At 57.1% G+C, this 25,192-nt stretch overlaps 1 protein-coding gene across 2 annotated transcripts; it reads right to left on the bottom strand.

Moving 5' to 3' along the window:
- Nucleotides 1–570: 570 nt before the first annotated feature.
- Nucleotides 571–21,586, bottom strand: LOC125637823 (RING finger protein 112). 2 transcript variants are annotated; one of them, XM_075129154.1, is made up of 14 exons: nt 20,579–21,586; nt 18,656–18,922; nt 15,347–15,562; nt 14,788–14,925; nt 14,352–14,456; nt 13,997–14,047; nt 12,870–12,926; nt 12,031–12,117; nt 11,032–11,161; nt 10,747–10,877; nt 10,488–10,541; nt 8,666–8,740; nt 8,098–8,370; nt 571–2,987 (listed from the first exon to the last, which is right to left on the bottom strand). In XM_075129154.1, the coding sequence occupies exons 2-14, from the start codon at nt 18,902–18,904 to the stop codon at nt 2,424–2,426; spliced, it is 2,130 nt and encodes a 709-aa protein (XP_074985255.1). In that variant the 5' UTR covers nt 18,905–18,922; nt 20,579–21,586; the 3' UTR covers nt 571–2,423. The 2 variants fall into 2 exon arrangements, with proteins under 2 accessions (XP_074985255.1, XP_074985254.1); XM_075129153.1 differs by lacking the exon at nt 20,579–21,586 and adding an exon at nt 19,669–19,870.
- Between the last annotated feature and the right edge of the window lie 3,606 nt (nt 21,587–25,192).

The raw sequence follows: 25,192 nt of genomic DNA, 5'->3' as shown, positions 1-25,192 counted from the left end.
CCCTTCCCTTCCCTTTGCTGTCCCCAGCAAAGTTCATTTCTTCAAACCTCTGCAATGGAGAGTGGGTAGAGACTTGCCTGGCAAAGGTGCCCAGAGTTGTTACAGATTCCCAGATGACTGGGGGCAGAGAGAGGAAGGGCTCGACCTCGACCTGGCCCTGGTAGCTGCTGATGCCGCTGGCAGAAGGGTGGCACATACAGCAAAATTGTAACGTGCTTCCTTGAGTCCAAATGGAACAGGCTAAAGCAGGTTACCTCACCTAAACCAAGCTCCTTGCATCTCGGACCAGCACTGCTGGGCCCCCTCTTGCCGATTCGCTGCCCCTTTGCTTCAGCGGTGAAGGATACAGGGGCATCCATTTACCTTCTCCTTCTACCCACCAAAAGTTTGTTTGGCCTGAAAGTCAGGAGCACGTTCCCCTCCCGCCGTGGTTTATTCTCCAGCATGATGACCCCATAGCTTTGTGTTACCTTCCTATGTCCATGGGGCATGCATGAGGCTGGCTTACAAAGTTTAATTGACGTCAACTGAGGTGGACTGACAAATGTACGTCCTACATCTGGCAGAAACTTGTCTGCTGACCCTGCCTTTATTCAGACTTGAAAACGTGTTTTCCATATGCACATATGCGCGTAGCTCCTCACCTCATGACAGGGTCTACATTTCACACAGATATCAATACCGTGTGCTCCTGGGATGCATTTGAAGCATTACAAGACACTATTTGTGGCTAAATACCATGACAGTGGTGTGTTAGGTGCAACGAGTTTGTCCGGCCTCTTAGAAGTTACTGACACAGGGCACTGAACCCGCTGCCAGCAGGTACCGATGGGCCTGGGTGTCACACAGTCATTGGAAGTTTTCAGGAGCGGGTTGGACCAATGTCCCCTCTTAGAATCTGTGGGCGATGGCTGCCCCGCTGTGGAGTGGTTTGTGGTTGACATGTCTGGGCCACGCTACAGCCCTGTCACCGCATTCATCACCCACAGATTGGGCTGGGGGGGGACTGTTCAGATCAGATCCCGGACGACTAGAAAAGGTCTAATGTAGTGCCCATCTTTTAAAAAGGGAAGAAGGAGGATCCTGGGAACTACAGGCCAGTCAGCCTCACCTCAGTCCCCGGAAAAATCATGGAGCAGATCCTCAAGGAATCAATCCTGAAGCACTTACACAAGAGAAAAGTGATTAGGAACAGTCAGCATGGATTCACCAAGGGAAGGTCATGCCTGACTAATCTAATCACCTTCTATGATGAGATTACTAGTTCTGTGGATGAAGGGAAAGCAGTGGATGTATTGTTTCTTGACTTTAGCAGTATTCTTGTCAGCAAGTTAAAGAAGTATGGGCTGGATGAATGCACTATAAGGTGGGTAGAAAGTTGGCTAGATTGTCGGGCTCAACGGGTAGTGATCAATGGCTCCATGTCTAGTTGGCAGCTGGTATCAAGTGGAGTGCCCCAAGGGTCGGTCCTGGGGCCGGTTTTGTTCAATATCTTCATAAATGATCTGGAGGATGGTGTGGATTGCACTCTCAGCAAATTTGCGGATGATACTAAACTAGGAGGAGTGGTAGATATGCTGGAGGGGAGGGATAGGATCCAGAGGGACCTAGACAAATTGGAGGATTGGGCCAAAAGAAATCTGATGAGGTTCAATAAGGATAAGTGCAGGGTCCTGCACTTAGGACGGAAGAATCCAATGCACTGCTACAGACTAGGGACCGAATGGCTAGGCAGCAGTTCTGCGTAAAAGGACCTAGGGGTGACAGTGGACGAGAAGCTGGATATGAGTCAACAGTGTGCCCTTGTTGCCAAGAAGGCCAATGGCATTTTGGGATGTATAAGTAGGGACATTGCCAGCAGATCGAGGGACATGATCATCCCCCTCTATTCGACATTGGTGAGGCCTCATCTGGAGTACTGTGTCCAGTTTTGGGCCCCACACTACAAGAAGGATGTGGATAAATTGGAGAGAGTCCAGCGAAGGGCAACAAAAATGATTAGGGGTCTGGAACACATGACTTATGAGGAGAGGCTGAAGAAACTGGGATTGTTTAGACTGCAGAAGAGAAGAGTGAGGGGGGATTTGATAGCTGCTTTCAACTACCTGAGAGGTGGTTCCAAAGAGGGTGGATCTAGACTGTTCTCAGTGGTAGAAGAGGACAGAACAAGGAGTAATGGTCTCAAGAAGCAGTGGGGGAGGTTTAGGTTGGATATTAGGAAAAACTTTTTCACTAGGAGGGTGGGGAAACACTGGAATGTGTTACCTAGGGAGGTGGTGGAATCTCCTTCCTTAGAAGTTTTTAAGGTCAGGCTTGACAAAGCCCTGGCTGGTATGATTTAATTGGGGATTGGTCCTGCTTTGAGCAGGGGGTTGGACTAGATGACCTCCTGAGGTCCCTTCCAACCCTGATATTCTATGATTCTATGACTCTGTGATCAGGTGGGCCTTATCAGACTGCTCGTCAATGCCGTCCTCCTCCTCCCCTTGGCTGGCGGTGCCCTCGGCCCGGTTCTTATCCTTCTGGGCGATCTTCTTACCAACTCCCCATCCCACGCCCCCACCCATGCACCCCCCAGCCACGGCACCCGCCCCAGCACCAATGGCCACCGCCTCAGCAATGCCGAGCGCCGCAGCTTCAGCAGCAATGGCACCAGCGGCAATTCCCGCCGCAGCACCTCCACCCACCGGTGCCAGGACCAGCCCCCCCACCCCAACGCCCGCTGCAATGGCAAATCTCTTGAAGCGCTTCCTGTAGGTCTCCAGGAAGCTCTCGGCCTCCCGCATCAGCTTCTTCTCCAGCTCCGTCAGCAGGGCCTCTTTCTTCTGCCTCAGCTCCACCTCCATCTCCGTCTCCAGGGCCTCTTTCTTCGGCAGCATGTCTGTCTGGCACTGCCGCAGCAAGTCCCCACGCCGCTCTGCGAACTGCTCGGCCATCTTGCCCGGCCTCACCTTCAGGCATTTAAGTGGGTTCCTGGAGTCGGTGTCCTGCAGTAGCAGGGAGAGGAGACAGCCAAGACTATTAGATGTGGCAAGTGCTGCATAGACCCTGTGAAGAAGTGGGACTGTTCTTAATGTTTCCTCTGAATATTGTGGGGGGTGCCTCAGTTTCCACTAGGGAGTTCTTAAGTATCTAGGCGGTGGGATAAGGGTGTATGATCATTGCAGAGCCCTAGAGGGCAGGTGTGTGCAGGGGTCTGGACACAGAGAATGGCCGACACCCTGTTTCCTGGCCACTGATGGCCTGGGCCCTTCCCCCCTGCAAGGTGAGAGCTGAAGGGTTGGAGAACAAAGGAATCAGGTGCCCTCCTGGCCTGGGAAAGGGACAAAGCCCAGAGGAAGAGGGGGCTGGAGGGCTTTTCAGTTTGGGGCTCGCTGGGGACATGCAGTGAAGTGCAGATGGGGATGTCTGGCTCACTGCCCCCCAGAATGGACCCGGCTGAGGGGTCCCATTCTCTGCACCTACAAGCTCTGTGTTAGACCATGTTCCTGTCATCTAATAAACCTTCTGTTTTACTGGCTGGCTGAGAGTCACATCTGACTGTGGAACTGGGGGGGCAGGACCCTCTGGCTTCCCCAGGACCCGGCATGGGGGGACTCGCTGTGGGAAGCTCACGGAGGGGCAGAGAGGATGCTGAATGCTCTGAGGTCAGACCCAGGAAGGTGGAAGCTGTGTGTCCTGAAGACAGGCTGCTCACAGAAAGGAGACTTCCCCAGAGTCCTGACTGGCTTCATAGGGAGCAGTTCCAGAGCATTGCGCAGGGACTCCGTGACAACTGGTGGCAGCGGTGGGATGTACTGCACCCCGTGGATGGTGCTTTCTGCAGTAAGTGACTGGGGAGCAGTAAAACTAAGGGGGATTGACGAGGACCAGGCCTAATGAAGGCTCAGAGAGGAGCGGTTTCGGGGGGCGGTTAACCCCTGGGAGTGTGTGACCAGCGAGAAGGACTGTGCAGTAATGGGGTCCCCCTGCGGACTGCGCGGAGCAGTCTCAGGGGCAGAGGAGCCTGTGGCTTGGCCCTTGGAGAGAGAAGGACTTTTGCAGTAACAGGGTTCCCCTGGGGATTGCAGTGAGCAGTCCAAGAAGCAGAGGAGTCTGCCGCGCGACCCTGGCAAAGAGGTGGTGACCTGGAGAAGGGCTGGTGCACTAGGGGTTCTCCCTGGAAACCGTGGGGAGCTGAGAACACACGGGCCTGTGAGTCCACAACAACTTGGGAGGAGCGGAGTGATGGCCTGTCACCATCTCCTTAAGAAGGACATTGTCACCCTGTGCAAAAAGAGAGGGTTGAGCATTGGAAAGTTCACCAAAGCACAGTTCATCGTGCAGCTGGAGGAGGATGACCGCTCTAAGGGACAGATTCCTGACCCAAATGGAGCTATAGCAGGATCTGGGAGCAGCTGGAGTGGGAGCCAGGCATCCCCAAGACTCCTGTCCCTGACCAGATGAGGGTCTTCATGATCGGGTTCCCCACCGGGGGATCGGAGACCGACGGGATTGGAGCTGAGTCTGAGAGAGCAAGAGGACTGTGAGAGACAGGGAGAGCCCGAGAAAGAGCGGCAGAAGCACCAGCAGCATGAACTGGCGGTGGGGGAGCAGAGAGGCTCAGGGGACCTCCCCGGGGTGAGTGGGGATAGACCCCGGGGGGCCAGTTCCGCAGGGAGCCTCGAGACTAAATTGCTGCCCCTGGTTAAGGGGAGGGGGATGTGGATGCCCACCTCACTGCCTTTGAGCAGGCTGGCGATTTGAACCAGGGGGACCCTGCGGAAAAGCCCCGGTGTCTAGCTCCCTTGCTGGGTCCCAAGGCCATAGACTCTGTCAGCCAGATGGGTGGGGAGGTGGACAGGCTCCCACTCCTGGTCCCAACCTATCTGTCTGTGTGGAGTTTCCTGGGGCCAGGCCCCTTGGACCCCCAGTGGGAGCGGGAGGTGATGGTCAATGGGGAGACATTCCTGGGGTGGCGAGATCCTGGGACAGAGAGAACTGTTGTCAGGCCCCGGGTGGTGCAGTCTCAGATGCCGAGGGCCTGTGTGAGCTGGGTGAGGGTCCCAGGGACGAAGCCCCTCGCCCTGCCTATGGCCCAGATCCCTGTGCAGACCCAGGAGGGGTGGGGCTGGCTGGTCGTTTGGGTTCTCCAGGATACGAGCTGCGAGACCCTGTTGTGGGGTGACTGTGTCTCTTTGGACAGGATCCAGGCCTTGCTCCAGTAACGGCCAAGGGTTTGAATTTGAATCCAGGGAACCAATCGGTGGAGAGGGAAATGGTCAGTGAAAATGCAGATGACCTGGTTGGCAGCGGGGAGGAGCTGCTAGGCTCAGGCTACCTGCCTGCCTGTAACCAGACCCCTGGGGCTGGGTGGGACAGAGAGATGCTCCCTGCCCCCTTGCACACTGGAGAAGGGGCTCACGCTGGCTCTGATGCAGTGAGGAAAGCAGCGAGCTCGCTGCCTACCCCACTGGGACAGCAAGGGCAGCGCTGAGCACAGTGGGAGCTGAGACCCCAGCTGAGTGGGGGGAGACACAGGCAGGGCAGGGGATCTGTGGGGAGTGGCAAGGTGCTGGGTAAGGAAAGTCTGGATGAGCCTAGGCAGCCTTGTGAGCTGATGGCTGTGTCTAGTCAGCAGGGTGGGAAGGCGAGGAGAGTGGAAGATGAGAGTCCCTGGACCTTACCTGTCAGCTGGGTGGAGAATTGGGACAGGGAAGGAAACGTGCCTGTGTCTGTCTGGGGTATTGACTTGCCTGTGGAGGGAGCTACCCTGGTCTCCAAGCAGTTGTCTGTGACTATCCTTGTGTGCTGGGACAAGGGGAATGAGATCCCAAGCTGTGTGTCTGGGAAAGGAGAAAGTGTGTCCGGCTCTTCTTTGTCTGTGGAGCAGACAGAAGGGGCCTTTCAGCCTGTGATGGTTGAGGGTCGTGCCGTTGTCTCAGAGCTGGTTCTGGATCCAGCTAAAGCCCAGGAAGGGAAGGGTCCTAAGTTTGTGTCTGCTCGGGAGAATGGCCCTGTAACTAGGTCGCATCCAGTTAGTGTCTATGTAAAATCCCAGAGACCAGACAATTCTGGTGCTTGTATTTTGCCCGTTGCTAGTGTGTGGCTGGGAAAGGGTGTCGCAACTCTGTGTAATCAGGGTGAGGTCCTAGCCAGGGCACAAGGAGAGCAGAAAGATGATTTGACTGTGTTACCTACTGAGGGTGTGGAAACCTGTAGCAAGAAGGAAAAGATTCCTGAACTTGTGTGTGGCAAAGGGAAGGAGAAGGCTTCTGACCTTTTATCTAGGGAGTCTGTAAGTTTGCCTGAAAGAGGATTGTGTAGGAATCCGCCGGATGGGCCAGAGGTAATTCTGGATGTAAGGGAGACCCAGAAAGAGTCTGTTGTTGCTCAGGAAAGTGTTCCTCTAGAGCAAGCCCTAGGTGAAGAGGGTAAGGGCAGAATTTCTGTGAAGGGTGAATTGTTGCATAGAAAAGCCCTAGGGAAAGGAATCCTCATGGAGTCTTTGCAAGCAGTTTACTGCAACTGAAGCGTGTGAAAGTGATTTAATCAAGAAAGTTTCAGTTCCTAACAGCCAGAAATTTTCTGTTGTGAATGTGGCCCAGGTCAAGATGGGGGCTCTTAACCAAGAGAGCCCGAATTGCAGGCCTCCAGACTGGAGCGCTGGGAGAAGACCCGATCCCAGTTTGATGCCCGGGGGTTTTGGGGTGGCAAAAGTGCACGGGCCACATAAACCTTCCCACATGCGGCATGAGAGTACTATTGACCACCGCAACCTAAGGGAGAGCATGAAACTGGAAGGGCCTGGTGTAACTCCCACCAAGGAATGGGAGAGATGCTGGGGCATCACTGGAATGTTGGTGGCTTCGATCTTCCCCAGGTCACCAGCTGAAGTGACCCCACTCAGTTCGATCTCGAAGGGGGGAGAGATGTGACGAAGTGGGACTGTTCTTAATGTTTCCTCTGAATAGTGTGGGGGTGCCTCAGTTTCCCCCATGCAGTTCTTAAGTCTCTAGGTGGCGGGATAAGGGTGTATGATCATTGCAGAGCCCTAGAGGGCAGGTGTGTGCAGGGGTCTGGACACAGAGAATGGCCGACACCCTGTTTCCTGGCAACTGATGGCCTGGGCCCTTCCCCACCTGCAAGGTGAGAGCTGAAGGGTTGGAGAACAAAGGAATCAGGTGACCACCTGGCCCAGGAAAGGAACAAAGACCAGAGGAGGAGGGGCTGGAGGGAGTTTCAGTTTGGGGCTGGCTGGGGACATGCAGTGAAGTGCAGACGTGGTTGTCTGGCTCACTGCCCCCCAAAATGGACCCAGCTGAGGGGTCCCGTTCTCTGCACCTACAAGCTCTGTGTTAGACCATGTTCCTGTCGTCTAATAAACCTTCTGTTTTACTGGCTGGCTGAGAGTCACATCTGACTGCGGAGTTGGGGGGGCAGGTCCCCCTGGCTTCCCCAGGACCCGGCATGGGGGGACTCGCTGTTGGAAGCTCACGGAGGGGCAGAGAGGGTGCTGAATGCTCCGAGGTCAGACCCAGGAAGGTGGAAGCTGTGTGAGCTGTGTGTCCTGAAGACAGGCTGATCCCCGAGAGGAGACTTCCCCAGAGTCTTGCCTGGCTGCATAGGGAGCAGTTCCCGAGCATCGCCCGGGGACTCCGTGACAGAACCTGACCAAGATGGGGGCCTTGTTGTACAAACACCCTCCAACTGAGATCAGGGCTGCCATCGTGCCAGGATCCCACAACTCAAATTGGACCCCCCGTCATGCCAGCTGCTACACAGACCAACCCCCGAAGTGAGATCGGGGCCCCAGCTGTGCGAGGTGCTGCACACCCCTATCCCCATGACTGAGACTGGGCCCCCATTATGTTGGGTGAGGCACAGTTCTCTGGACTGAGATCGGGGCTGCCATCATGCCAGGTGCTGCCCAGAACCTCCAAAACTGAGTTCCCCCCCCAAGGTTTGGGATTGGAGTCTCTCATCTCTTCAGCCACCCTGGGAGCTGGAAATCTGAACTCCCACCTCATCCCCAAAGCCCACAGCCCGGGGGGCTGCCCAGGATGGTTCCCTGAGGTTCCCCGGGTGGGAGGCAGAGCCCTCCTGCCCCAGATTCACCTTCTCCTTCAGAAACTCAGCGTGGGCTGCGTGGGCCCTGGCCAGGGCTCTCTGGTTCGTGTGATGCTGATAGCGCCTTCGGTAGGTCTCCAGAAAGGTCTCGGCCTCCCGAGTCAGCTCCGCCTCTAGGGCCGTCAGCAGCGTCTCCTCCTTCAGCTCCTTCACCTCCTTCCGGCACCGCTCCAGCAGTGACCTGCGCTGCTCCATGAACTGATGCGCCATTGCACTCGGATCCACCGTCAGACAGTCGTCCATGCGCCGGGACAGGCCGTCCTGCATTGAGCCGGAGAGGAGGGGACAATAGTGGGGTGCAAGGGGCTAGAAGGGGCGGGTGCGCGACCCCGTCTCACCAATAGACCCTCTGGCTACAGCACAGCAACTTCCTCCACCCTCCTGACCGAGATCCAGGCCACTGCTGTGCCGGGGTTGCAGTCTCCCATCTCCGCAGCCCCCTGAAAGCGGATATGAGGTCTCCTCTCCCGCCACAAAGCCCGTAACCCACGGGGTTGGCTGGGATGTTTCCCTGGGGTTCCCCTGGCTGGGGGCACAGCGACACCCCTGGACTCACCTTCTCCTTCAGAAACACAGCGTGGTCTGCGCGGGCCCTGTCCAGGACTCTCTGGTTGTGGAAGGTGATGGCCATCTGTGCCGGGAAGACAAGGCTGGGGTGAGCCGCAGTTTATGGGGCCCCGACTCCACCTAGGGGCTGCCCCTTCCACCGCAGCAACCTCATGGAACAAAGCGAGATCGCCAGCCCGTGTGGAAGCTGCTTGGGGCTGCTGGTGCCACCACTTTTCAATTCAATCCCCGCAGCAGCCCGGCCTTGGCTCCCTTCCTTGCCCCGACCTGCACTTTGCCCTTGTGGCACTTTCCTGGAGCCGAGGACTTTGGAAACCCCTGTCCCACCCGGGCTCGGCCTGAGGCTCATGCCCGAGAGAGCATCAGTGACAGCGACTCTCGTAGGTCTGGTGGGATTTCGGGTTTTTTTATTGATTTCCAGGAGCCAGGTGAATCTCAGCTCTCCTTTGGGGGTGGGGGCTGGGTTAAATCTTCTTGTGGACTCTGGAACGGTCTCTGCTGTGCAGCTGTTGTGGACTGGCTATTGTGGAGTAGTTATTCTGTTCTAGCTGGGCCGGTCTATTCCCCCCAGGCAGAGAAGCTCCCGCATCGAATTCTCCTCACGTAGCTCCTATCGCAGCCCATCTGAGGCTGACGCCCAAGAGAACTTGACAGACGATGTCAAAGGGTCTGTCTACCCTGGGTCCTGCCCGGCTGCGGGGGAAGGTGGCGTGACTCGGACGTGGAGGGCTCGGTGAGGGCTGTGCTGGGACGCTGCCCGGCTGGCAGATCAGACCGAAGGAGCCAGGGCAGAAGTTCTGCTCAGCCGGCCCGATTCCCAGCTCCCCAGAGGCCCCATGAGGCCGGGTGGAAAGGTCCATGCTGCCGGCCCCAGCACAGGGGGTGGGCTGGGGGCATGGCTGGAGCACGCTGTGCCGTGGTTACGCCCCACTCCCCAGAGAGGCCAGCAAACAGAGCCCCTGAATCCACCTTGTCCTGCCCCCTTCCCCTGCCACTGCATGTGCCTCCCATGATGCACCAGGGCCATGATAAATGCACCAGGAGAGGAGATGCTGATGCGTTGTGGTTCATGAGATGCCTGAATCTCCTCTCTACCCCCAGCACTCAGGTCAGTCTACACCTCCCATGGTGCCCTGCAGCTTTGATGCACTGCACCCTCACCAGGAAAGGATACCATGGCGCTTGGTGGGAGATGTAGTTTGGTTGCCTTAGCCTCCCATTCTTCTCTGTGGGCTGGTCTCATGGGAGGTGTGGTGCAAGCTGCAAGACCAACCCACAGAGGAGAATGATTATCTCTTGCGGAGGGGAGTGATGGTGTCTGGTACCTGCAGTGCATCATGGGATGAGTAGTTCCACCAGGTGCCCAACCCGTAGAGGAGAATGGAGAGCGTGAGGCACAAGACCTACAATTCCCAAGAGCTGTGGCAATGGCCTTTCCACACAAGAGATATTTTGGGGTTTTGCTGGAAACTCCAAGTTTTCTGCAGGAAAAACACCCCCATTTTCAGACCTGCTCTAAAAAACTCCTCTCATTTAAACACCAACAGGAGTTGCCTGGGGAAAAACAGGGTTTGGTGCTATGGGTCTCAAGGAGTGGAGACGTGTCTGTAGGTGGGATGAACACTCTAGCACCAGCAGCTCTCCAGGCTAGTGAAATTCTTCTACCCTGGAGTCCAAGAAAATAAGATTTCACCCAGACTCTTTCCCAGTCACCTCCCGCAGCATGGACCCAGATCCCAACATTGCCCCAACCCTGACGTGGACGGGTGAGGGGACACACCCCATGATCAGGTCAGAGACAGAGACGGTACCTGACAGGGAGAGGAGAAGCCGGAGCGATGGTTCTTCATCACATCAGATAAATTCTGCAAAGGAACCAAAACAAATCATCACGTCACAGACTCCACAGGGCTTAGAAAGGCTGGGAACATGGGGACAGCTCACCTGGAGCTGAGATGCAACCACCTCTGGGGTGGGGCAGCTGGGGAATAGGGGGTATTGGGGTCATCACTGACTGCAGGAGAGAGCATCCCCTTCCTGCTCCCTCCAGCACAGCTGGCCAGTCCCCACCTTTATCTTGGCAGCGAGCTGTGTCCCAGTGAGCATCTCCCCATGCTGGTCCATCCGGATGTGTTGACCAGCCGAGCTCACCAGGGCGGTGACGTAGTCCCTCAGGCTCCCCCGGAAATCATCATCCATGTCTGCAAAGGGGAGAGAGATGGACGATGGTGGGGGAATACAGGGCCTGTCTGATCCCCCTTCTCTCTACCTACCACGCACGGGCATGATCAGCGCCCCAGTCACATTGCTCTGCACAGGGCAGGGGGCTTAGAGCTGCTGTCCTGGGTCCGTTACCTCTCAGCCTTCCCTCGCTCCCCATCGTGATCCCTCTGCCAGGGAAGGGCATCAGGTAACAGCGGCTGCTGCTTCTCTTCAGCGCTTCCAGGGCCTTGGGGTGTTTGCAAGGGTTCCTCGCCTCCAGAATCTGCCAGAGCCAGGGGCAATGGTTACATTAACACACAAACACCTGTGTTAACATTAGCCAGACCTGCCAGGCAGTCAGAGAGGGTTTGGAGGGGCCCGGCCTCATTTGTGGTAGATGTTGGAAGGGGGGCAGTGAACAAGGCAGGGGATGGCAGGAAGCGAAAGGAGTGTCCGTCAGTCCCAGTCTCCCCGCTCCAAGCCCCTGTCTCCCCACCCCAGGTCCCAGTCTCTGCAGACTTCTTGTCCCACCCTGCTCCTTTCACTCCCCCTGGCCTGGTTTTTCTCCTCTCCCCTTTGCAATCAAGCTGCTTCCCCCTCCACGCTGCCTGGGCTCATTGAGCGTAGGGCAGCAACAGGTGCCCGGCCTGGAGAAGCAATTGCAGGGAAAGTCCAGCTTTGCATCTGCAGCCACCGGCTGGAGGTTGTTCCATGCGGATGGATTCTTTGGAGACGTCATCAGCTAAACTCACGCCCAGTGTTTCTCAGCCTGGTTGTGCTGGTGACTCCCTTTGGCCTTAATAGACAATCTGGACCCCTGTACTTGAAAAAAAATGGTGACTTCCACCTTAAACTTGGACTTCAACTTCAGCTCCGGCCGCTGTGGGCTGAAGCTGATGCCTGAGGCCCGGACATCCAGGGCTGAAGCAAGTAATTTAGCTTTGCAGGGTCCCCTATGGTGCAGGGCCCTGGACAAATATTCTGCTTGCCACACCCTAACTCCAGCCCTGCACTTGGGACCCCCCCCCCACCACCCTTCACACAACCTCCCTGCGGTCCCACCTCCCCCAGGTTGGAAACACTGGAGCCATCATCCCTTCGAGGGGAAAGGCCCCATGTCCCATTCCTCCATTCTCTGAGTCCCACAGTCACCTCTTGGATGTATCTCAGATGCTGCTCCCCACCCTCGGCTCCAAGGTCCGGGGAGCTGCTCCAATCCCGCACCAGCAGGTCTAGATGCTGCAGGGGAGACAGGAGGGGAGTGAGGGTCTCTGGGGGTGGGGGGATGCTGGGTTGGGGAGAAGGTTGATGTCTGGAGGGAAGACCTCAGCCCCGAGGGAATGGGGCAGAGGGTGCATGGGGCTGGAGCAGGCTGTGGAGTGGGGGAGGGGTCTTCAGCATATGCTCAAAGTCCCCAGCCATCTGACAGCATAGTCATCAGCCAGGTGCAGAGCCAGTAGCCCACCCTCGAAGTCCGTGGGCACTCGTCAAGGATATGCGACATAGGCTGAAGTTGACCACAGCTACATCCCTGGTCATCAGAGAAACCCCATCTGAAGAGACGGGCTGCACAATTGCCCTGTCCTGTTAGGAACCAGCCCAGGTGCCTTGGCAGCTCGAAATGTGGTGGACCAATGGTGGGGTCAGTGATTAATGACGGTCATCGCTGACCACTCGTTGCACCGAGGCGATTGCACTGTCATGTCCTGTAGTGGCGGAAATGACCCTGAAGGGAGTCTACAAGACAGGGGGGCTGGCAGGGAGCTGAAGAGGCCTGTGTACAAAGGCAGGTCGCTGTTCTCACGGATCTTGGCCAGCGGCATGACGGAGGCCCCCTCATGGTGAATACGGGGTGGTGCTGTGTCTATAAGTATTGTCAGCCGCAGCAGCGGAGTTACCCATAACGTCCCTATCCCAATGCCCGCAGGGGAGGGGGTGCCATGTGGGGATACATGGGGCAGGGCGGGTGAGGATGGCGGAAGCCGTCTCACCTGAACAGGCTTCAGTCCGTACGCTTTTCCCACCTCTTCGGCCACACGCACAAACATCTGTAGAGCAAAGAGAACAGGGGTGGGGGACGAGTCTGGGGCATGGGAGGCATTTACACTGCGGGGTCATCCTGCAGGTGAACAGAAAGGGGCCTGATCGCTGCCCCCCATCCCCATCTGAGCCGCTCCCTCCGCCCATCGCAGAGAGCGAGGCCCAGCGAGTGCAAAACGAAGCTGGAGAGAGATGGAGATATTTTCCACGGGGTGGAAAGAGAAGTGGGATGCACCCAGCCAAGAGGGTGGTGGGGGCGGCTGTGGGATCCTATGCCCCACAGAGGAGCCAGTCTTGTTCCAGGGTTCCCTCCTTCACTCCAGGGCGCCCCGTGGAGGTGGGGGGTGGGTCAGTGAGCCCAATGTGAGGTCTTTTCCCTGAGGGGTTCCTGAGATGAACCCTCCAACCCACAGAGCCCCATTGCCTCCGGCTGACAGACGCCACCAGCACTGTTTGCCCAGCCCCGGGGGTGACACCACGGCTCTGCTCGCGCCTCCAACAATCTCGGCCACGTGGCGATTACTCGAGCTCTCCCTGGACTGCTCTAGCTCCACGTTAACCAGGTTTCTGCCCCCCACTGGACCCAGGGCCGTGTGGACAGATAAAAACCCTCCCAGAGCCAACCCCTCCCCCCCACAGAGAATCCCCCCTGGGGTGCAGTAAAGGGGCAGGACACGCAGTATGTCGCAGGTGGCAGAGATGTCACTAAGGGTGTGACGGCCAGGGGCTCGACCCGGCGGGGCTGGGGCTGGGTAAGAGCAGAGCAGATCAGGGGGCAGAACAACCGCCCAAGGACTTGGCCCCAGCAGACTTCCCACTGACTGTGGAGCTGGGCTGGAGGGGAGGGAGGGGTCCTAACTTTGACCCAGGGGCCCACGCCGGACACCTGGAAGCAGACAGCCAGGCTGGGCTAAGGGTGACAGTGCTGAATCCAGAAGCCCACGTGACCGTGGGAGAGTCGGTTTCTTTATCTGGGCCTCAGTTTCCCCACAGGAGCTATGGGGAGGGATAATAACCCTGTGGGGCAAATGGGAGAACCTGGCCCAGCCACGTTCTGTGTCAGGCTGCCTGGCCTCACCTCCAGGTATTCAAGATCCGTGTCGTTCACCTCATTCGAAATATTCAGTATCTGCAGATAGCCAGGAGACAGACAGAGCTACAGCAACGAGCAGGGACGGCCACCCCAGGCCCCTTCCCAGCCACGTCACCCGCCCCGAGCACAGCGCCCCCTAGTGCCGCAGGGGGCATCGGGGCCACCCCGGCCTGCCAGGGGAGAGCGCCCCCTGCTGAGCCCCTGCCCCACTCCCTGCAGCACAGCGCCCCCTAGTGCCCCAGTGAGACATTGGGGCCAGCCCGGACTGCTGGGGGAAATGTCCCCTGCGGAGCCCCCAGACTGTGCTCTGCAGCACAGCGCCCCCCCGGGGACCCCCAACCTGATAGGAGCTGAGCAGCATGGAGAAGGCGGAGAGTTTGATGCTGGTCTCCTTCTTCCTTTCAATGCCCATGGAGCCCTCGGTGTCGACCAGCAGCACGGCCACCTGGGGGCCAAGAGGGAGAGCCCCAGGTCAGTTTCCGGCTTTGTTCAGCCACCCACGGCCCCTCCGCCCCCAGAGCCTGCCCCCTGCTCCGCCCCCATGGCCCCTGGCATCTCATTTTTGCCCACCCCAGTGTTAGCTCCCTCCTCTTGCTCCTCTCCATTCCCCCCCCCGTTATGACTCCATCAGATTCCCCTGGGGCCTCCTTCCCCATGTCTCCATCCTTCCCTATTTCCCCATTGCCTTTGTTCCCAGCCCTTTCCCCCTTTCCCTTCTCCCAGCATCCCCATGTCTCCTTCCCCCTTTCCTATGCACCCCCAGTGCCCCCACTCACCTTCCCGCCCTGGGTGGGGACCCAGATGGGCTGACTCCAAATCCACACCCCGTTGGTGACTTGCTGCATGTCGGCGCGCCACTCGAACCCCTCCAGGGGCTCATCCTCCTGGCCCATCCACGACCCGTCCCTCGCGTCCTGCCGGAAAGGAACATGCAGGGAGAGGGGTCAGTGCAGGGTGGAGGAGAAGAGTGACTGGTCCCCCCACACCTCCAGACTGTAAGCCCTGGGAGAGGGCTGGGGGTTAATTTACTAGGGTGGGGCGGGGAGGAACACAGGGCGATGGGCGTGCTCAGATTCTGACAGATAAACAGTCAGAGACACAGAGACACGCTGCATTCCAGACAGACACACAGACAGAAAGACAGACTTGCTCGGGTTCAGACAGATAGACAGACAGACAGACAATATTACCAGACAGAGTCCCAGGCAGACAGGCTGACCGACATGCAATGAGGTGTGTGTACTCCCACACACATGTGCAACTCTGAGCCCTCCAGCAGGAGGCAGGATGGGGCTGCTCACACCCCATCTCACTCCTGTTCCCGTTCACACCCACCGGGCTCCGGAGCCGGCGCAGCAGGTAGTTCAGCAGGAAGGATTTGCCCCGGCGCTGCCCCCCGACGATGGACACCACGCAGACGGGGGCGTCCCCCGCCCCACCCTGCTCCAGGCAGCGGCTCAGGGCCTTCTTGTCCAGGATCAGGTTCTCTTCCTCATCCAGACGCACCAGCTGCACCGGGTGGCCCGGCTCCGGCTGAGCCCCCGGCCCCTGCTGCAGGGAGAGAGCAGCGTCAGAGCTGCGACCCCACCCCTGAGCCAGCCAGTCCCCTGCTCCCTGCTGGATCAGAGCCCTGTGCCCCATTCTACCCCCTGAGCCAGCCAGTCCCCTGCTCCCTGCTGGATCAGAGCCCTGTGCCCCATTCTACCCCCTGAGCCAGCCAGTCCCCTGCCCTGGGGCTGGATCAGGGGCAGCACTCCCTGGAGGGGATCTTCAGTGGGATTCTACCTGTCCCTGGAGAAGAGCAAAGGTGAGACAAGACGCTGATGATCAACAGGTGGCTCAGGCAGTGGGGCTAAGGTGGGCGTGGGGATGTTCGGTCACGGGGAGGCGTTCACGGACAGAGGACTGGTCTCATGGGACGGACGCCACCTGAACAGGGTGGGGGATACACTTCCGGGGTGGAGGTTGGCACAGCTGATGAAAAGGGCTTTAAACTAGGAACTCTGGGAGATGCTCATGGAACCTCCAGGCCTGATTCTCACACCGAGCAGGAGGCAGGAGGAGAGGGTAGGAGCAACGGAGAAAGGAACGACAGAGGGCAGGAGAAGAGATGAGAAGAGGAACGATAGTGCCAAGAGCACCAACGCTGAGAGTCAGGTGGCCGATACCGGCAGCAAAGCCAAGTGGAAGCAGTGAGGTGTCTGCCCAGCAACGGGATGAGCCCGGGTGACAAAAGGGAAGGAACTAAAACTACGGGTGTGGGACAGGAAACCAGACACATGGTGCAGTAGCAGCCATGACCGGGGTACAGGGAAGAAAGACAAAAGGCAGAGGTTGCGGAGTAGCATTGTGTGTTAATGAAGAGGTGGAGTGGAAAGAAATGAGAAGGGATGAAATGGGTGAAACAGAATCTTTTTGGGTCAAGATCACTGTGGGGAAGAAAGGTACCAGGGGCTCCCCTGGGAGAGTGTCTTGGGTCTGCTACAGACCCCCAGGATCTGGTTTGGATATGGATGGAGACCCCTTTCATAGCTTGAATGAAATAAATACCACTGGGAATTGTGTGATCATGGGAGACTTTAATTTTTGTGACAGAGATTGGAGAAGTGCTGCTCATCATGGCAGGGCCCAGATAATCCTGGAGGTGAGACAGCTGAGAGGTTTTTTCATCAGTGACCAAAGCAACAAGAGGTGATGCCAGTTTAGATTTGGTATTGGTAAGTAGCGAGGACCGCACTGAAGAACTGGCTGTAGAGGACAGCCTTGGTTCAAGTGGCCATGAGCTAATTCCATTTAACTAAATGGAAGGATAAACGAAAACAGGTCGGCAGCTGAAGATCCTGGATTGCAAAAAATTAAGGGAATTAGGCAGGGAAGTGACCTGGCCTGCACATCTGGATGTGGACAGGGTTTGTCAAAGATGCAGGAACTCTCTGCAGTCTGCATCCAGGAAAAAGCCCATAGGGAAGGGTTGCTGAGCAAACTGGGTGAACCAGGATTTCAAAGAGGTGATTAAGAGAAAGCAGAAAGCCTCTGAGGAATGGAAACTGGGAGGAATCCATGTCGGGATAAAATGAGAACTGCCAAAGGCCAAGCAGAATTTGAACTTGCAAAAAAATTAAAACCAACAGGAAAACGTTCTTTAGCCTCATAAAGAAAAAGAAAACAAGGAAAGAAGAAGTGGGACCACTAAGCGCTGAGGATGGGGTGGAGATAAAAGATACAGGCTGCATGGGCCAACACCTAAAGATATGGGCATGGCCTCAGTTTTTAAGAAGCATAAGGAGAAGCTTGTGGCCAGATAGCTAATGAGAACAAGAATACGGGAGTAGAAATTGTCACTGAATTGGTTGAAACGGAAACCAGAGTCAAACAACTTAATGGGAGCAAACTGGGGGACCTGGATCATTTCCATCCTCGAATATTAAGGAAATTAGCACATGAAATTGCAAGCCCAATAGCAAGGATTTCTAATTAATCTGCAAAAGTCAAGGGTAATATCTAGGGTCCTACCAAATTCACAGCCATGAAAAATGCCTCCCAGATGGTGAAATCTGGTCTTCACCTGGGAAATCTGTTATTTTGTGTGCTTTTACCCTAAACTATACAGATTTCATGGGCAAAACAGCATTTCCCAAATTGGGAGTCCTAACCCAAAAGGGAGTTGCAGGGGGAGGAGCGGGGTCTCAAGGTTATTTTCGGTGGGTCACAGTATTGCCACCCTTAATTCTGCACTGCCTCCAGAGCTGGGCGGCTGGAGAGCGGCGGCTGGTGGCTGGGATCCCAGCTCTGAAGGCGGCATCCCGCCAGCAGCAGCGTGGAAGTAGGGGTGGAAATACCGTACCAGGCCACCCTTATTCTGCGCTGCTGCTGGCGGTGGCTCTGCCTTCAGAGCTGGGATCCTGGCCAGCAGCCGCCGCTCTCCAGCCACCCGGCTCTGGAGGCTTCTCGACTGAGTTTGGTAAGTTTATGGAGGGGATGGTCTGATGAGACTGCCTACGATGGCATGTAGCCCAAATGCGAGTGCCAGTAGCAAATATCCCACAACGGGCAGTGATGGGACACTAGATGGGAAGGGCTCTGTGTTACTAGAGACACCCAGGTGTCCGGCTGGTGGGTCTTGCCCACATGCTGAGGGTCTAACTGATCGTCATAGTTGAGGTTGGGAAGGAATTTCCCCCAGCTCAGACTGGCAGAGACCTGGGGGGTTTTCGCCTTCCTCTGCAGCATGGGGCACGGGTCATTTGCAGGTTTGATCTAGTATAAATGGTGGAGTCTCTGTAACTTGAAGTCCTTTAACCACGACTGGATGATGTCAGTGACTAGCCAGAGGTTATGGGTCTATTACAGGAGAGGGTGAGTGAGGTTCTGTGCCCTGCAGCTTGCAGGAGGTCAGACTAGATGATCATGATGGTCCCTTCTGGCCTACAAGTCTGAGTCTGTGTGTCCCCTTCCCCACCCCCTGAGCCAGCCAGTCCCCACTCTGGGGCCAGATCAGGACTGGCTCCCTCTAAAGGGGACAGGCCCTACGTCCCATTCCCTGCTCCCCTGAGCCAGGCAGTCCCTGCCCTGGGGCTGGATTGGGCCCAGAATCCCCTACAAGAGAAAGCTCCTTTTCCCCTTATCCGGCCCGTCTGGTCTCACCGGCTCCGGCTCTTCCTGCTGAGGCTTGGTGATTTTCTCCACCAGGTTTCTGACACGTGTGTCTGGGATCATCCTGTCCCTGGAGAAGGGAGCCCGGCACTCCGGGCAGCGGTGCCCCTGGGCTGAGATCTGGCTCCAGTGAGTCGAGAGGCAGCCCCGGCAGAAGTTGTGGCCGCACTCGATGGAGACGGGGTCGCTGAACACGTTCCAGCAGATGGAGCAGGTGACGTCCTCCCAGAGTTGCTCCATCCCCCTGACCCCACAGGCCTGGGGAGATCCACTGGGTCAAGAGCTAGCACATGGGAACACCGGGGCTAAGATGCTACCGCAGAGGGGCTGGGAGCCAGGACTCCCGGGCTCTATTGTTAGTTTTCACCACTTGGCTGGGTAAGTTTCCATTCGGCTGTTGTGCGCTGGCCACTCCCATTTTGGGGCAGGGCTGGCAAGTGTCTCTCTGCTTCTGGGGTTTTGGGATTCCTGGGGGCCCTGGGAGTTCAGGGAATGATACAGCCATTGCTGCCCCCCCACCTCCCAGTTCAGCCCGCTAGAAGCACCCGACCCGCCAGGATGTGGGTTCAGCTGTGGGGTGAGATTGTACGAGCCGGCCAAGGGGCCTCGGAAACGCCAGCTGCAGTTGGTCCAGTTCTTATTAGAGGGGGGCTGTTTTGGGCCTCCTGAATCCGCCCCCCACCCCTGCTTACAGGGCACTGGGGCTTCTGGATAAATGGCATCTGGCCAGAGCAAACCATGCCAGTGCCCCTGATGTCTGACCCACAGCCTCTGCTAGCCCAGCCCTGCCCCCCCACCCCAGCTCTGCCGGTGCCCCTCACTCCCGACCTGCAGCCCCCTGCTAGCCCAGCCCTGCCCCCCAGCTCTGCCGGTGCCCCTCACTCCCGACCCTTAGCCCCCTGTGAGCCCAGCACTGCCCCCCCCAGCCCTGCCGGTGCCCCTCACTCCCGACCCGCAGCCCCCACCTAGCCCAGCCCTGGGCTCCCTCTTCCCCTGTAGCTCACCCTGGTGAGCAGACTCCAGCGCAGACCCTGCGGTTAATTCAGTTTCTCCGGTTGTCTCTGGGTGTCCCCCACCGCCTCCCTGGCTCTCTGCGTGTCTGGCTCTGCACAGAGCCCGGCTGGCCGCTGCCTGCTCAGTTCCACTTTCACTCTCTAGTTTTGTAACCCGGAGCCATGAGCGAGGCCGGGCTCTTGGGGCGGCTCCCTAGACCGGTTTGGTTCTGCAGGCCCCCAGTAGCACTGGACGGCGAACGGATCTGAGTCCTGGCACCAGATCCCTTGACCCAGAGGGGAAAATGGGCACAGTTCAAGGAACAAGGGGCCCCACCCAAAGGGCCCCGGGAGACTAGAAACAACCATCTATGGGGCTGGAAGGAAAGTTCACAGTCTGCTCCTCACATGTCCCAGGCCTCCTGCCCAGGCCCTGGTTGCGCTGCAGTCTTACCACGGGTCAGACCTTTGCTCTGGCGGTGCCCACACGTCCTCAGGCTTAGGCACCCGCCGGCAGCCCCCCATCAGCTCCTCTCCCTCCTCCCAGCGCCTCCTGCCTCCCAGCAGCTCCCCCTGCCACGGATCAGCTGTTCCGTGGCACTGGGGGGAGGCGCGAGGGCCCAGCGCACTCAGGGGAGGGGCAGGAAGAAGGGGCAGGGGCAGAGCAGGAGTGGGAAAAAGCAGGGCAGGGATGGGACATTGGGGGAAGGGGTGGAGTGGGGGTGGGGCATGGGCAGAGCCCCCCTTGGCAGATTAGAAATTCGGCACCTATGCCCTCAGGCTCTAGGGGGGCAGGAACCCTTCTCCCCAGCATTGGTCCGCCTGGTGAGTTCATGTCCTCCGAGTATGGCCAGTGAGGCCCCTCATCAGGCGACGTCTCCCTGCCCAGCCCCCCACCACCCCGCTCTCCCCAGCCACTCACCAGGCTCAGCTGCAGTGTTACATGGGGCACGGCCAGCGTCCGGTATCCCGACTCTGGCCCCACGGCTCCTCCTGCAGGTCGACCCTGTATCCCTGGTCTCCGCTGTCCCAGCTCCCGGCTCTGCACAGCCACAGCTCAGCCTCCAGCCCAGCTCAGGCTGCTGCTTTCCCCTTAACTCTGCCCTCTTCTGGCTCAGGCAGCTCCAGCTCACACAGAGAACAGGCCTCTGGGCTCCTGACTCCCTCATTGGCCCGCCTGCCCTGTCAATCAGGCTGACTGGGAGCTTTGGCCTCTCCCCATTGGTACTTTCTCTTCAATCCTTCCCCTTTCTTTTGGGACAGGGACAGCTAAAACCCCCACTAAGTTTGGCACATGGGCCGAGCCTGGGCACATTCCCTGGACTCTTGCCCAGGGCCTCTCCCCTCAGCACTGGTGTATCGGGGGTTGACCTGGGGAAGGGGAAATTGGTGACACCCCCAGAACTCCTTACACAGCTGGAACCACCCACTGGAGACCCCCAAACAAGGCGCTACTCACAGCACCTTGCACCTGTCCTCACTGCCCGGCTCCAAGCTCAGATGAGCTGCAAAACAGGCAGTGAGGGGGCGGGGCAGAAATTTCCCATCCAAGTGGTTTCTGGACTGGAAACCGGGATTTTTCCAGACTGTGACATTTGCCTCCCGAACGTATCAGAAAACAGTGACCGTTGGAACGACGAGTCGACGTCCCGGCACGTGTCTGTTGGGAAAAGCCACCGTGGCAAGGCCTGGCACAGTTTGGCAGAATCCAATTTTTACTTGTCTTATAATTCTGATGGATTTTGAAGCATATTTTAATTAATATAATCTGGTCATTGGGAAGTTTAGACTTGAAATTAGATGAAGGTTTTTAACCATCAGAGGAGTGAAGTTCTGGAATAGCCTTCCAAGGGAAGCAGTGGGGGCAAAAGACCTATCTGGCTTTAAGATTAAACTCAATAAGTGTATGGAGGAGATGGTATGATGGGATAACATGATTTTGGTAATTAATTGATCTTTAAATATTCATGGTAAATAGGCCCAATGGCCTGCAATGGGATGTTAGATGGGGTGGGATCTGAGTTACTACAGAAAATTCTTTCCTGGGTATCTGGCTGGTGAATCTTGCCCATGTGCTCAGGGTTCAGCTGATCACTATATTTGGGGTCGGGAAGGAATTTTCCTCCAGGGCAGATTGGAAGAAGCCCTGGAGGTTTTTCACCTTCCTCTGTAGCATGGGGCACGGGTCACTTGCTGGAGGATTCTCTGCTCCTTGAAGTCTTTAAACCACGATTTGAGGACTTCAATAGCTCAGACATAGGTGAGAGATTTTTTGTAGGAGTGGGTGGGTGAGATTCTTTGGCCTGCGTTGTGCAGGAGGTCAGACTAGATGATCAGAATGGTCCCTTCTCTCCTTAATATCTATGAATCTATATTTTCTCTCAGTTTTTACTGATTTACATTTTCACAGTTGTGAGCCCTCACGGTGTGGTGTTATGTGCGGCTGTTCCCCAGCTGCTCTATCCCAGAGGTGGCTGCAGCTCAGTGCTGGGTGAGCCATCCCTGTGCAACATTATTCATGGCTGCACCCCACCTGCCCTGCCCCAGAAGTGGCTGCATCTCCGCCCCGGGAGCTGGGTGACTGTTACCCAGCTCTGGGAGAGTTGAATATTTGCTGAGGGTTTTTGTTTCAGTTCCAGAAATCCCACGTTTCTGAGAAGAGGCAGCTGCTGGGGTGTGGTCTCTGGAGGGAGAAGTAGTGGTGACTCCCTGAAGGTGTCGAGCTGACGAGGAGCTTTCTCTCCGCTAGGGCTCTGGCCAAACTGTTTAGGTCCAGGGGAGTCACAACTCCAGCACTTCCAGTGCCCATTAAAGCACATGCGTTTCCACCAGACCCGGCCAAAGGGCCCGTGGGGGGAGCCGAGGAATGAAGGGTCCCTGCCCAGAGTGGGGTTCTCAGAGCGGCCCTGCCGACCTGGCACTCCTTAGGGACACGCTGGCAATGACGTCTGGGCAGGGAAGGGCTAACAGCTCATCCTGGCTTCATCTGCCGCCGGTCCGGATGCCCCACGCTGAGCTCCCTGGCTCGCTCTGCATGGGACTGTTACCCCAGGGCGACGCCAGGGAATCGTGTCTCCCTGTGTTTAATGTGCTTTCAATGCAGGCTGGACCACTCCTTAAACTCCCCTGGGTTTGCAGAGAGCCTGGCCCATCAGCTCTGAGAGGGGAGCAAGCTGGCCCCAATCCAGAACGTGGTGCTAACTCTGATCCCTGCTAAGGGCATCTCACTTCTCAACATCCCAATGTCTTCGCTGTGGATCCCAGGCTTCGAGGCCAGAGGGCAGCGATCATGCTAGGAAGAGCTGCAGAGCCATCGGTGAGAGCTGTCAGGTTTAGATGTTGTTTATCAGTAGCTGGTTGTCACACCCTCCACCGGGTCTGTTTCCTGTCTCCCGCAGGTGGAAACCGAAAGCAGTGTGGGAACTGCTCTTTCCGAGAAACAAGCGGGTTAGCAGAATTCATACTGTCTGCAAAAGAAGAGAGCAAGCAAAGCCCTCAAAAAGCCCTGCCCCGTTGCAATGTTTCTCAGGGGACGTACAACCAGCACTGAGCGGATGCTGGCGTGCAGTGGCTGGGTGACAGCTGCAGAGTCACACGGCGGTTTTCTCAGTGAGGACATTGCTGTCACGAGAGGTTGTTCTGAAGCTGACAGCTGTAGAGGGCTCCAGGAGCATTTCCTTTTTCGGGCTTTTCCCTGCTATTGGGTACGAAACTGCTCCAGTTCACTGGTCACTTGACCAGTATCCTGCTCCTTTTTCTCCTTCAAGGGCGATCAGAGCAGGAATGTCTGCCTGTGTCTGCAGAGAGCCCAAAACCGCAGCTCAGAGAGGTGTGAACTGCACCCAGTGTAACTGACACAGCGTCACTGCCTGAGTCTGCAGAGAGCCTGAGCCCATCGCTCGGAGAGGTGGGATCTGCCTGTGACACTGTGAGTTTACCCAAGGTGTCCAGGGTGAACCACTATCCCCTGCTCACAGTGTGGGAGAGACGAGCCTGGGGCCAGTTGGGGGAAATTCACCGTTAACTCCCAGATACTGACAGCACTTACTCTCCGCTCTGGGCTCCCCAAGCCCTGCGCTTTCCCCTGCCACACACCCCTCTCTGCTGCACTAACGTGCCCCATCTCTCATTCTCTGGACACCTGCAGTGCCCCCTGATCCGCTGACTCCCAGCGGCGCCCCCCACAGGTGATGGGCGTTGCCTCAGTTCCACGCTCTCCTTCACACCCGACACTTAGATGTGGCCACGGTAAAACCAAACAGAGGTTTATTTCACAGAGCTGGAGACAGAGATGCAAAGAGTCCAAGAGAAGGGCTGGGAACACCAGGGTACCGACAAACATAAACTGCAATCCTGAGCCTCCTGTATTACCCAGCTCCTTTCCTGTCTAATAAGGGATCCCGCCGCCCGCGGCCAGTCCGTGCAGTGGCTGGCCAGGGCAGAGGGCTGGTACCCACTTCTCATGAGACCCTCCCACAGGCAGAGCATCACCTCCGACCATGACAGATCCCATCTTGGGCCCCTTTTTCTTCTCTTATACAGGCTCAGACTGCTCAGGTCCAGGGCATTCACTTCAGCTGAGCCCCAAGGGTCCTGACTCAGAGTCTTTCCCTGGGTGCTTTTTCCTTTGTCCATGCGCAGGCCTGCGGCTGGTCCTGCCTGTAAATGCGGGGCCGGGCCGGGCGGGAAGGTGTCGATTGTTCTCACTCTCGTCTGGGAAGCTGTAGCCACTCTGGGGGCCTTTGCCAGGCAAGTCTGCACCCACTTGCCAGCACTGAGGTTTGAAGGGATGAACTTTGCTGGGGGCAGGAGAGAAAAGGGAAGGGCCGGGTCGAACTGGGGACGTATATTTACGGTTTTACGCCTTCCACCGCTGTGTACCTCAGGCTGCATCAGTCACAGTCCCAAACAAATGGGACCCTGAACACAGTTTGTTCTGCCCCCCCCCTCCCCTCCCCTCATGTCTCCCCAACTTCCTTGTCCACAGTTTGGGGTTCCAGGAGATCAGGAAAGTCAGGGTCTCTGGTCTGTTGGCAGCTCCGGGGCTCTACCCCCTGCCCTGTGATAGTGGTTGCAGCAGCTAGGACAGGGAGGCTTCACCAGTCGCTCGGCTGCTGTGAGTTCCTCTGCTCCCGCTGTAGTACGTGCAACGGCTCTCCCATGGCTCCTCCCGCACCAGACCCTGTGGGATAAGGCTGAATCCAGCTGCTCCTTTGCTCTGCTGCCTCTCAGTTACCCAGACTGCCGCTGGGCTGGCCCATCGGCTATTCCCGGGCTGCACAACTGGCTCCCCTGGTGACATGTGACTTGCCCAGGTGGCTACAAACCTCATCTTCTTGCTGTGACTTTGCAAAGAAGAACAAAGGCCCACAAGAGAGAGAATATAAAGGGCCTTGGAAGCCCCTCCATTTGGTCTGCAGCTGGCTCAAGAGACAGACTCTCCACCCCAAGGAGATGCCTGAAAGAAATTGGAACAAAGGACAGTAACCGCGGGGGGTGTTAGTGATTGCTGGACAGAGTCCAGTCTGTGAAAAAA

The sequence above is a fragment of the Caretta caretta genome, chromosome 6 (assembly GCF_965140235.1).
Source record: "Caretta caretta isolate rCarCar2 chromosome 6, rCarCar1.hap1, whole genome shotgun sequence".
Lineage (NCBI taxonomy): Eukaryota > Metazoa > Chordata > Testudines > Cheloniidae > Caretta > Caretta caretta.
The sequence above is the reverse complement of the archived record's forward strand: the minus strand, read 5'-3'. Positions and strand labels throughout refer to the sequence as shown.